This window comes from Eretmochelys imbricata, chromosome 1 (assembly GCF_965152235.1).
Source record: "Eretmochelys imbricata isolate rEreImb1 chromosome 1, rEreImb1.hap1, whole genome shotgun sequence".
Classification (NCBI taxonomy): Eukaryota; Metazoa; Chordata; order Testudines; family Cheloniidae; genus Eretmochelys; species Eretmochelys imbricata.
This window is the reverse complement of record NC_135572.1, coordinates 115,744,362-115,757,231: the sequence shown is the minus strand read 5'-3', so window position 1 is coordinate 115,757,231 and position 12,870 is coordinate 115,744,362. Positions and strand designations below refer to the sequence as shown.

At 38.4% G+C, this 12,870-nt stretch overlaps 1 protein-coding gene across 3 annotated transcripts in view; it reads right to left on the bottom strand.

Moving 5' to 3' along the window:
* The window catches only part of UXS1 (UDP-glucuronate decarboxylase 1), a 93,171-nt gene that overhangs the window by 42,636 nt on the left and 37,665 nt on the right, over positions 1-12,870 (bottom strand). For 2 of the 3 annotated variants that reach the window (XM_077814265.1, XM_077814274.1), the window contains one exon: positions 10,330-10,510. In XM_077814265.1, the coding sequence (XP_077670391.1) occupies positions 10,330-10,510 (181 nt within the window). The remainder of the gene's footprint in view (positions 1-10,329; positions 10,511-12,870) is intronic. The other variant, XM_077814280.1, reaches the window with a different exon arrangement.

Genomic DNA, 12,870 nt, shown 5'->3' with positions numbered 1-12,870 from the left:
TGTGATGCTATGATGTAAAACTCTCAATCTTTACCTGAAGGTTAAGGATGTTAAAGCTCTAACTACAGGGCTCTTCTTTAAACTGTTTGTTCAGGTGTCTATACTAGACAGGTGATAGCAAAAAATACCACTTCAAAACAAAATGTACTCTTTGCACAGTGAATAAATCTCACTCCCTGCTCATTCAGGTTTAACCTGTAGCTCACGAAAGCTTATGCTCAAATAAATTTGTTAGTCTCTAAGGTGCCTCAAGTACTCCTTTTCTTTTTGTGAATACAGACCAACAAGGCTGCTACTCTGAAACCTGACATCACTGACTTAGTTCTCCATTGAATCTTCAAGCAAAAATAGGGAAGACAAACACTGATTCTCAATTAAATTAATAAAAAAAGCAGAACACACCTTTCTGGGCATTCTTCATACGTCATAAACAACAAAAGATGGCGCACACCCATTTCATTACCCCTTCCCTTCAAAAAGACAAAGATGCAAACTTTGAGCCAGTTCACAACCCCTTTTCAATCCATAGTACTGCTGTGTCTCACAGGCACCTCACATTGGAAGTCTGACCATAGGCAATGTTTCACAAGAACCAGGGTTCACTCAGTGAAATTAATAGGCAGCAGTTTTGAAACAAACATAAGAAAGTACTTCTTCACACAACACAGTCAACCTGCGGAACACATTGCCAGGGGATGTTGTGAAGGCCAAAAGTAGAACTGTGTTAAAAAAAATTAGGTACGTTCATGGAAGATAGGTCCATCAATGGCTATTAGCCAAGATGGTCGGGAATGCAATCCTATGCTTTGCATGTCCCTAAACCTCTGATTGCCAAAATCTGGTGCTGAACAACAAGGGATGGATCAGTCAATAATTGTCTTGCTCTGTTCATTCCCTCTGAAGCATCAGGCACTGGCCACTGCTGGAAGACAGGCTACTAGACTAGGTGGACCATTGGTATGACTTGGTATGGCAGTTATGTCAAATAACCAACTCAAGCCCAACAATTCTAGTATAGAATTAGCCATTTTACTGCCATATGAATGGATAAAAGGTCTCATTTAAATATAGCTACCAGTTTAAAGAGTATAAGTTGCATAGCTAATCTTGTTCTACCACTGCATGACTGATGTCAAACAAGCTTACAAACTAAACGGTCAGCATATAAAATCTGCTAGCTGAGGTTGAGAGAGACAATGTCAAAATGGGGGACAAGGTGAGTGAGGCAGTATCTTTTATTAGACCAACTTCTGTTGGTGAGAGAGACCTGCTTTCGAACTACACAGAGCTCTTCTTAAGACCACAAGCCCTCTAGAAATGGGATACTTTTATTTTTTCCATGACAGCAGCACAAAAGGATGTTCTGATAAGTTCCTCTGGGAGCTACTGTACTATAAATTGTTTATTAATCACATATACAAAATATTAAGGGAAATGTACATTCTTTTATTTCTAACACACAAATCAATTCCAAAAACAACCCTGCAACAAGTTAGTGCATTTCCATGGTGCAGGAAAAAATTCAGAGGGAAAACAGGTATAAGGTTTAAGTTTCACTTACTACTTTAAAACACTGTTAAAAATGATGCATAATTATTTTAAGCCAAATTTAACTAAATCACAATGATTTTGCTGATTTTTTTTTTTTGTGGCAGACAGGACACAAATTTTAAGAGGATTTGCAAGACCCCTATTATCAGGACTTTAGACACATAAACTCCCCTCATTCCTTACAACCCAGAGGCTGGTTTTGTCATTTCATTCTAAGAATATTTTGTGATATTTTAGTGAATTATCTGCCACAATGACATTTTTGAAGGCATTTTTGTCATCCAGATAAATGTTGCTACTACTTAATGATATTCTGTTGGATGACCAATATGTATGTTTCTGAAAAGACCTCGCTGGAATTTCCTATATGTAACAGCTAGTACAAGTTTAACATTATAATGGCACACTGATGTTCAGAACAGTGGACCACTAAGAGTGAACATTCCTTCCTTGGCATGAGTGAATGAAGATATATTTGAGCAGATACTTATCCATAACTGTGATATAAATGCTAACAAGAAAAGTAACCATATGCAAGAATCAAAAAAACTCCTTTCAATTACTCAATCTCATTCCAGATAGAAAACAAGTGCAACAGACGCACACACGGAGATGGATCTGTGAAAGCTACATCTCCTCCATTTTTTAATCCCTTCTTCTCGGATTCTTTTTCTCCAGTTGTTAGCTGCTGCAGCACCACAGGAAAATGTGCACTGGAAGAAGAAACTCAGCCCTGAATGGTTTGTCCTATCAACTGCTTAACTTGCCAGAGAAGAGGAAATGTTTCAGCACCTGGGTACAACGTACAGTACTGCTTCTTTGGCAGATGGACACTGACAATATTATGCAAAAGACTTAGCAGGGCCACGGCTAGCAGGTAGGAGGGTGATGGGGTATTTGCCATGAGACAGATGGATGGGAAAGCAGCTAGCTTATCAGGCTCTCTCCCCCCGCTCCAAAACACTTAAAGATGAAGACAACTGAACCATTTTGGAAGGGAAAGGGCAAAAGCAATTTGTGGATGCCACCCACATATTGTAATGCAAGAGACCCAACAGGCCTGCAATCTCAGCATCGTAGGACAAGTAAGGCTGCCTCTCTAGCTCCACTTTCCTTCTTTCAAGCACTTCTGTTTTTAAACATGTTTCTATCCTTTCCCTCAGATGCTCGTTTTCCATGACTTCAAGCTGGACCTAGACTACAGTCACAGGAGTACATATTACAAATGCAGCAAACACTCTGCATTTGTCATGCTCTTATATGACAAGCTCGACACTGCAGGTCAATGACGCAATATACCAATCGAAGCTGGTAATTGTGGTACCATAAGCAGATGCAACATTAAAGCGTGTATGCTCATGTATATGCAATCACAGAAGTATCCAAGTAAGAGCGATAAAAGAACAACAGTGAAAGAGCTATCCAAATGAATGGCAGGTGTTTGACACTGACTCACTCTTAGCAGGTGTGGGAACCTGGCTGGGTACCCTGAACATGAAAGATGGAAGTGGACCACCAGCCAGAAGAAACTAGGGACAGATTGGTCATAAGGCAGGAAATCTAGGCAGTCAACTCTGGGAAAAGGGCTTAGGCTAGAGTTTACATGTTTACTATCTATGGATTACTTTGGGAAATTAATTTTGGTAATTTATGGTGATTATTAAACAAACATTATGAAAACTGAAAGGGCATGTCATTTCAGATGTCCAAGGTTTCTTCACATGCATACAGGAGAGTCTTTTGAAGAATGAAATAAGGATAAATGATCAAAAGTTATAAACCTGTCAAGCTGATTTTAAAAATAGCAGCTAAATTTAATGCAAACTTAAACTTCACACAAAAGTTACACCTGATTAACCAAAATCATTTTTCAAATCAATACAAGCCAGGTATAATCAATTTAAGTAAGTTTTTTTGTTTGGTTGGTTTTTTTAAACAGCTGTAGTTGAAACGGTGCAACTTGTGTGTTTAGACAACACCTTTGTTTAAGAACAGCCAAAATACCCCCAAAGCCCAACAGGCCACAAAAAGTGTGAAGTTCTGTAACATCTTTGAAAACAAAAAGGAAATAGTAGTTCAAATCTGATTCTTAAAAGGCCACCTTCTCAACCTGGAAGTTGGTCAATTTAAAAAGTAAGTCAGAAGAAGTTTGAGGTAGCTACAGGTGCCTATATGCCCTTGTCAAGTTAGTAGTTTTAATGATTAAATACTTTCATTTGCCTCTCCTCCTGCTGCAGTGTTAAAGACCCACACAAAGAACAGTGGAACTGATTAAACAGAGCAAACAGTGAAACTGACTACACAAAGTGCTGTCAAAGGCACAATGTGAACAAACAAATCTTTTTCAGTCATTGTGATCTTAAGTGTCATTTGCAACAATAGCAGGTAAAAAAATTCCAGAAGAAAGTTTGTCAACTTAAAAAAAAAAATCAATGTCCCTTTAAAACAAGTGCCCAGCATCAGCAATAGCTTTTGTCTTTGATCTTCACAGAACAACAATAACTAGAGTGAAACTTCAGTTGTGCCAATTTTTAAGAATTACGTATTGAAAAGCCTAGTATTCTAGATTTTAATTAAAACATGAACAAGTGAGGAACATTAAAACCAAATGCCCATTATTTAGTCTTCAGTTATGTCTTTAATGCTGAATGAACATAATCAACCTCTCTACTTGGGATGTAGGTCAACTAGATGTTGCGACTTAGAAAAACCTTCCTTGGATGATGGAAGTCTTTGGTAATTAAATGCTATCCACTTTTCCCGCACTTATCACTATGGTATCCGAGTGCCTTCCAAAAAAAGGCAGAGTTGGGAGAGTCTAACAATTTATCTGCAATAACCAATGGCTTGTGTCTTCTGGTCCTGCCTTCAACACATCTCAACATTACAAATACAATAAACATTTTTATATAAATTACAGCCAACAAATATTAAGCAAAAACACAGAAACTCCTTGCATCTTAGGTAGATGGGATTCCCCATAAGGCAGCATCTATACTGAGAATTTTAGCAGTTCTCCCACTGCTGGTCTACTACAGAAATCGCTCAGACAGGGGAAGCCCCAGGTTAGATTGGGTGCAGGTGCAGTTTGTATAGCGTGAGGTGGTAAAACCGCAAGCTACAGGTTATTTTTTCATTCAAGTTTAATACTATACTGAAATCAAAACCTTTTACGTTTCAGCAGAATCACTTATACAGTTGGTAAAGCCCTACCAATACCAACCCATAAAATGAAAATTTTTTCACTTTAGTGCTTTTTTGTGTGTGTGTTTAATAAAATGAGACTGACATCACCAATTAGAGCCATGCATCATCTGAACACAAAGTGTGACGTTATCCACACTGGTCTCATCTTGATGCCTGGCTTGCACCAATCACTATTCCACTACTAGATTCTCCAGAGCAGAAGATTGCTACCTGCCCTGAATCTGACCTGGGCCAAAACTCACTAGGAATGAGGCTATCCCCATAACATTTTCACAGCAAGATCCTTAGAGTTGATCCACAGTGCCTCAGGAGCAAGAACTTCTCAAAACACAGAATTTATTGTACCTGTGACCTATAAAGCAAGACGGAATGACAGTTCCTAGAACTGAGAGATTAAGAAATATTTCTACTGCAGTAGTACCGAGGAGCCCATCACGCTAGGCAATGTACAAACAGAACAAAGACTGCTTTTGTCCTATTGTACTGCCTGCTCCCTATTAAGCAGAATAAAATAATTATTTGGAAGATGGGGGGAAAACAATGGGATAAAACTGAATAAGGATGCAACTACTGAAGCATTGATAACTCTGCTGTATTTGACAAACTGGCCTGAGAAATTCCAGAGCATTCAACAGATCTTATACCAGCACAATGGCATGTCAGTTGTATTTGGTACAGCCTGTTCTAGGAAAATATCTAAGGAAAGGAATAAACATGCACTACGAATTTATCTGGTATTTCTCATTCATGAAGTTAACTGCTCAAACTTCTGCAAAAAGATAACAATTCTCAGCTACTGAAGACACCAGCTTAAAGAATTAACATCCTTATGTAAAAGGGTCAGCCAACCTAAGCCTTGATCGTGCAAAGCACTTAAGAACATTATTAACTTTAAGAACATGTTTAAATTCCATTTGAGTCAATATTTTAAAAGTACATTGCAAATAAATGCATTTACCTATGCTATTAACAATTTTTATAGTAAAGTGAAAAAACTGAAAAGCCATGTACTTGTTACTATACCCTATTTATGCTGTTTATTTTTGGCATTTCCCCTAGCGTTCTCCACTTTCAGGTTCTTAGTGCTACAATAACCCCACCTACCTAAATTCTTATGCCATCATTCAAGCACTTCTATGGTACACTTCAGCGAGGGATACATATTTATTGATTATTTTTAAAAAGCTTGTTTTAATTTTGAGCCAAATTTAAGCTGATAATGTCTTTTAAATGAAAAAAAACCTACCCTTCATATATGCCTACAGAAAATAGATGTGAAATTAATAATTGACCTGCCATGAGTTATATTCCCATTCTGAAATCATGAAAAATGGCTAGACTGAAAGACTTGTACAGATTTGTAATTAACTCAGAGCACGCCTTCCAATAACTCTGGGAATACAAATGATTAATTAGTCAGGGTATAAGGTTTCAAACCAACTTCGATGGGATCTTCTCCATGCAGGAACTCTGCCTCCGTCAGCTACTTCATGTTATGTAGTGCAGGCAGACACGGACTAGATTTTGAAGAGAGTCTCCTTATCTTTGAGAGTCATTCTGGAATTGCCTTTCATCACATGCTGCAAATAGACCGTATTTCACATCCAGCCAAGACACAATATTCACACTAAAACAGATTACAACTTTAACTATGTCCCACTGGTATTGTTTTACTGAAAGCACCTAACTGTACAGCGAAATGCTGGAGGCCATTAGCAAAATTCCTACTGTGCAACCATGCTCCCATAGTATTATGTGCTTGTTGTAATGACAAAGCGTTCACTGAGTACTCTGCACTTGTGATTGTGGTAATGAAAACTGTATAATCCACTCATTGTTTGGAAAGTGCTGAAGAGGATTGTAATGGATGCTTTTTGTATGGTAGCCCTTGACTATATACAGAAGGGTCACATTTCACATGTGTTAATGGACTGCCGATTCATGCTGAACTCCCTGATGTAGTACTGGGATAATATTTATCTGCCTCACAAGAATTCTGTGGGGCTTAATAAATATTGCAAATCCACTGAAATCCTTGGATGCTCAAAGATTTACTAGTATTAAACACCATACTGTATCTAAATACTGCAGAGCACCATTTATTTCAGTTTCTATTGCTTTATGGTAGTTTTCCTCATGGCCATCACGTGCACCACAAAAAAACCAACACAACCCACCTTGGGGGGTTTTATACTTCAAGGTCACTTTTTTGTCATCCTTACCCACAGCCATCTTGCTCGAGAGGCTGTATTTGCTGGGCATGGAATAGAGAGAAAGGAGGGGGAGAAAACATGTGCACATCGTCCTGCTCAGGAGCACATCTGAAGCCTTCCCAGGATACTATTTAGGGAAGATGGAAGAGTGATGGGGCTGTTCTCACAGCTGCCCTCAAAGCAATCCATTTCTTCCAATGGGGTAGACAAGCCAAATGCAGCAACTACCTGAGAAAACATTTACCTCCCTGTGTGCACACATGCGACAGGAGGAGCAGTCTGAAAGCAGCAGCCCTGAACATTGACAGAGGCTAACCAGTTTTTAAGAATCCAAATTAGAGTATGATGGTCATCTCCTGACCCTACCCTGCAATTTACAAAGTTTGGCTGTGACTCAGCGTCATTATTCCACAAATTAAACCTACTGTTGTAATAATGTTGCATCATATAAGCAAAATTTGTATAGGTCAAACTTATTTAAAAAAATAAGTTGAAGTGCCTTCTATAGTTACATTGGAATCTGATATATAATCATTACTAATTAGTCTGGGGTCTTGACAAAGACAGTACTAGATCTTAATGCAATTATGAAAAAGTCACGTTATTTTCTCCCCACATAGGTTTATACTGGAATTCCACTCAATCACTTCCTATACAATTTAGATCTATTAGTATGGTTTTGTTTAGATCCCAAGGACACAGGTGCTAACCCACCCTCTCACAAGTAATATATGGGGTCTTTATTAGCCATGCAGAGCAGGCAGGATTGCCATTTTTTCTTCCTAAATACCAGCCGTATTAGGATCTTGACAGCAGCATTCTGAAGAGAGTAAACATCTATAAAATTTTAAAGCGGTGACTCAATTACCATAAAATCAGGTTTGCCCTCCCAGTTTTGTAAGAGTACTGTGCATTTCCAGACATCATTCTCTGGACTGTTTCAATAATTTGCAAAATTATTTGTTCTAATTTAATTAAAGAAGTAACTGGCCTTAGTTTCCACTTAGACAGAAAACCTTAAATGAAAGCTTTACAATTCTGTAAATCTTCTGTTGGTGTTATAGTCAATGAATTTGAAAGTGAAGGCAATTCCTGTCTGAAATGATAACCCTGAGCCAAGAAGTTCACAGAACAGAGAACAAAACTAGTGCTTTTAGGCCATCTGCTAGTATCTCTGCATCAGTCAAGGACAGATGCATCCCGAAAAGCTGGGTGTTGCTTCATACTTATGAGAAAATGCTGGTTACCTCTTGGGAATCAAAGAGCTGGACTTCAACACAGCCTTCCCCTAGAAGCTTCTGCAAAGCTAATTCCCACTGAGACTCATTTAAACATACATGGAGGATATATATCTGGGAACGAAATTCAAAATCAAATGCAATCAAGAACATATCCTTCTTTCTAGATAAGGAATTAAGTCTCCTGATTAAATAATCACTATACCACAGAAAAGCTATCATGTTAAACATTCTAGAAATGGTCTAGTGTCTTGGAAGGCAGCAAATAAATGACTGCTGCTCCCTATGCATGGATCATCCTCCCATACTTCTCTTCACCAAACCTGCACTCAAATTCCTTCTTAAAAACCCAACGTTATGCAAAATTATCCTAATTTTTAGGGTTCCACCCGGAGATGAAATGTGCCCAAGACAAAAAACCAGGAGACCTTACTACAGTAACTTCTCTTTCCGGGCTTCACCACACCACCTAGTTTATTACTTACACTTACTGTGGCACATCTGATGTTGACTGTAAGCTCTTCATGGCAGGGATTATTTTTAATGTATCCTCTAAACACATCCTAGGTGTATCATAAATAATATCAAAGCAAAATAGTGGAATCTTTTCTTAAAAACTTTACTTTGCCTGTCTGAATTGATAGGATTGGAACGCAGAAGAGATCTGGTAAACTGCTCACTGAATACCACACTAAAATGCATGAAACCGCTGGCTGATGTCGTAATTATTCGCAGCATAGGAGAGTCAGTAGAAACTTTTCAGTATTCCCATTCATTAGTGCTTAGTAATTTGTCCACAGTATTAGCAAAACTGCTAAGCCTCTGTAAATATACCAAGTATAATCAGTAAAATGAAGGTAATACTGGGGGAAGAGATAAGGAAAGCTGACAAGAGTGAACTGGCTGAGGTATAAGCTACTAGTACCTGCAGTAAACACATCCAGTTAATCAGATCCTAGTCCCATTAGCCTTCAGTGGAAGCACAGGCTGAAGTAAAACAAGTAACTGAACCAATGCATTGTCAGAACAGAGAAAGAGTGTGCATCTGCAAAACTATTTTAGCATAACATGCTTTGATATAGTCAGTCGCCCATCACAAGACTTCTACGGAGATGGATTTACAAGAAATTTTTCTGCAAAGTTCCATCCATTAGAAATACAGCAAAAGGAGAGCAAACAAGGCTTCCACTACCATTCTTCTTTTAAATATATAACTATTATATAGCTGCACAGTTTCAAATTACAAAAGAAATGAAAAAAACGCCACTGTAACTAAAATAAAGTTCTCATCACCACACCACATGCTGCTTTATTCCAAAGGAAGTCTGTAATAACACATACATCTTGAGCAATGTCCAGTAATTAACTAAAACATCAGTTTGTTTACAATACAGAACAATGTTCTGCTGCTTATGGTAATTTAGGTGTAGGATTGCTTACACTTTTTATAACAAGAGTGGGTTTTTTTGGATAGGTGGGGAATTCAGTGACATCATGTCCCTACCTCACAGGGGGCTTGCAACAAAATGATTAGGAAATGTGCATATATCAGAACCGGGGATTTCCATAACATGAACTCATGGTACAACAAAATATAACTGGGTTCAAAAAAGAAATAGGTAAGTTCATAGAGGGTATGTCTATCAATGGCTACAAGAAAAGATGGTCAGGGATGCAACCCCATGCTCTGAGTGAACCTAAACCTGTGACTGCCAGAGCTGGGACTGGATTACAGGGTCACTTAATAATTGCTCTGTTTTGTTCATTCCCTCTGAAGCATCTGGCACTAGCCACCGTTGGAAGACAGTCTACTGGACTACATGGACCCTTCGTCTGACTCAGTATGGTCATTCTCATGTTATGTGATAATAAATGTTTTTGGAATCCACCTCCCATCTAGTCAGGAAGAGAGAGGGCATTCACAACATGACAACCTCTTTGAACCTCTCTGCGACCCCTTAGAGGTCATGACAACTAGGTTGACAGAGCAGGGTGGACCACACCAACATAGATCAAGCCACAAAACTGCATATAAATCCAATTTCTAAATGCATTTCTGCTGGGAAAGTGTGATTACGTGCAGAAAACAAAGCATATCAATGTTTAAGCAGGCTACTCACCTTCAACGTACAGGGGTTCAACGACATCATGATTAATCAGTTCAAAGTTCTCGTGACCAATCCAGTGTTCCACATTTCTTTTCCTGCCCGTAAAGAAGTTGTCCACAACTGTAACCTCATGGCCATCCATCATTAGTTTGTCAGTAAGATGAGAACCCACAAACCCTGCTCCTCCAGTTATCTGCATTAGGACAGTGGGTATGAATTTTTTTTTCTTTTTACAGAAACACCAGACAAAGTCCACAAACATGAAGACAGAAGAACATTCAGCAGCTTTCAAAACTTTGCTTACCACTTGGAGGGGGTGGGGGGAGGGGGAGGAGAACCACTCGGGGTGGGGAGAGGAGAACACAACTCCATTTCCATTTTAATTTTTTTTTTTTTTTAATTTCAGGCCCAATATTAGGTAGCACAACATTTCAAGAGAAATACTTCACCTGGTCTGAAAATGTTAAACAAAGACCATTGTGGAGAATATTAAATGATTCAATTTTTTTCTTTCCTGTCTGACACCCCCACTGCCCCTTTAAATTGGGCTTGTGCCCTTCATGCACAAGAAAAAACACACAACATTCCTGATATTACTACAATTAAGCCTGGTCTTCTCCTGGTTTTGATGGAGGATATGGTGGGGAGGGGTGGGCTTAAAGAAATATTCTAAGTGCTCTCATCTTATTCAAAGGAGTTGAATCTCTTTTCTTCCATATGGCTGTTAAGTGTGAGTGTGAAAAAAAATCCTCCAAACTGTCTTCTATCTCTTTCCCACTGTATTGCTCAGTTTTCAGCTTATATTTCAATCTAGCTAGTAACTCTATGGATGACAGAAGAATAGTATAGACAAGCTCTGAAACACTATTGTAAAGAAACAAGAAAAAACCTTTGGAAGTTAACTTTCACACCCTTTCCATAAAGTGCTTAAAAGTACAAAAAGCCTTAGCTTTTGCAGCTCACCCTTAAAGACCAGTGAATCACTGAACACAGTAACTGTATGACTGCTTCAACAAAGAGGTTCAAGTCCCACGTTGTGCGAAGTGTTCGAAGGGACATGTCTATGGAAGCAGTTATTTTCTCTAGGCTTCACAAGCAGTTTTAATGAATGTATAAGGAAACAGAAGTTGGCCACTGCCAAAGACAGTTAACCAAAATAAATTGACCTGATTCAGTATGACATCTCATATGAAATGTACTATTATGTGACTTTATGATCAAGACCAGGTTTAACAAGGTGATCTAACTATACAGTCACTGTATCATCAGCGCACTTCAACGATTACCAGTGCCCTGCAAACTACACAGTGAAAGGATTTCCTGTAATTGTCAAGAAATGAATCCAACTACTGGATAATGTGACAATTTGATAAAATGTCATCAGAAGGATCATACAGATTACTGAAATCCTTTTACTTCTGTTAATAAAAGCCAAAATATTCATTTCCCCCCCAAACACTGAATAAAAAAAGACTGTCATGCAAATTTAAAAGAAAAAAAGATAGGGAAAATAATTTTCTATTTGCCTGTGTTATTTGCCTGACAGGTGACCTACAAAGGGAAAATTGTTTCTACTCCTATTTTCTTCCATAAAAGGCCTGAAAGTTCCCCTCCCATTCTCTCACACTTGTTTTACTTCACATTAGAAATTCAGAATTACTGATATAATGGCACAGTAAATAAAAACAACAACAGTGAAATCTGAACAAGTGAGGAGGAAATTTTAGTTATTTAAATTTCTTTTTTCTTCTGTTGCTGGCAACTACTGGGGGCAGGTAATCATTCAATAAGGGAGCCAGTTCCCAGATAAGCTGGAACTGAAAGCAGATTAGGAAAAGGTATCTGTACAAGAAGGTGGGGAATGGGGTTAGGGCTTCTCATGTCTGGTACAGCAAGGAGAGGGTGGTGGGGTCCCAGCAATGGTACTGGGACTGACAGCAAACCTCCACCAGGTAGAATGAACAACAAAAGGAGGATGAAGTCTAGTTAAACCACATACCAGGTGTCTTGCCTTTCTGCACTGTGTGTGACAAAAATCTGTTTCTGTAGAAGAAGCCACAACTCACCTCCTTTGACTAAGCTGCAAGAAACCCCTGGTACCACTTCTATGCAACAATCCAGAGAAGGCTTGACCCAAAATTGCTGATATTTCTTAGGTACAGTGAGAAAACAAAATTTTGAAAAAACAGGCAAGTGTTTAGGCTCTCTTAACGTCGTAAGCAAGCAAAATAGGGCACAAACCCAATTTTTTTTTTAAACTTTGCAGTCATCTTGAAATGTTACCAAGGGCTGTTATGATAAATCTAGATTATCTTGATTAATGTATGGCTTCTATAAAGATTAGATGAAGATTATTTGGAAAAGGAGCTGAATATTTCCCCAGAAAAGTAAACAGTTGTTGAATTAATTTAACATAATTTTAATTCACTTCAGGCTTCATCAAAAGGAAGGAAAGGATGATTTTAGCACCCAAATTGTCTATATATAATCTTCCAGCAATCACAGTAGTTCAGAAAGACAGGGTGGACACACTTCATTTCAAAACACAGCTGC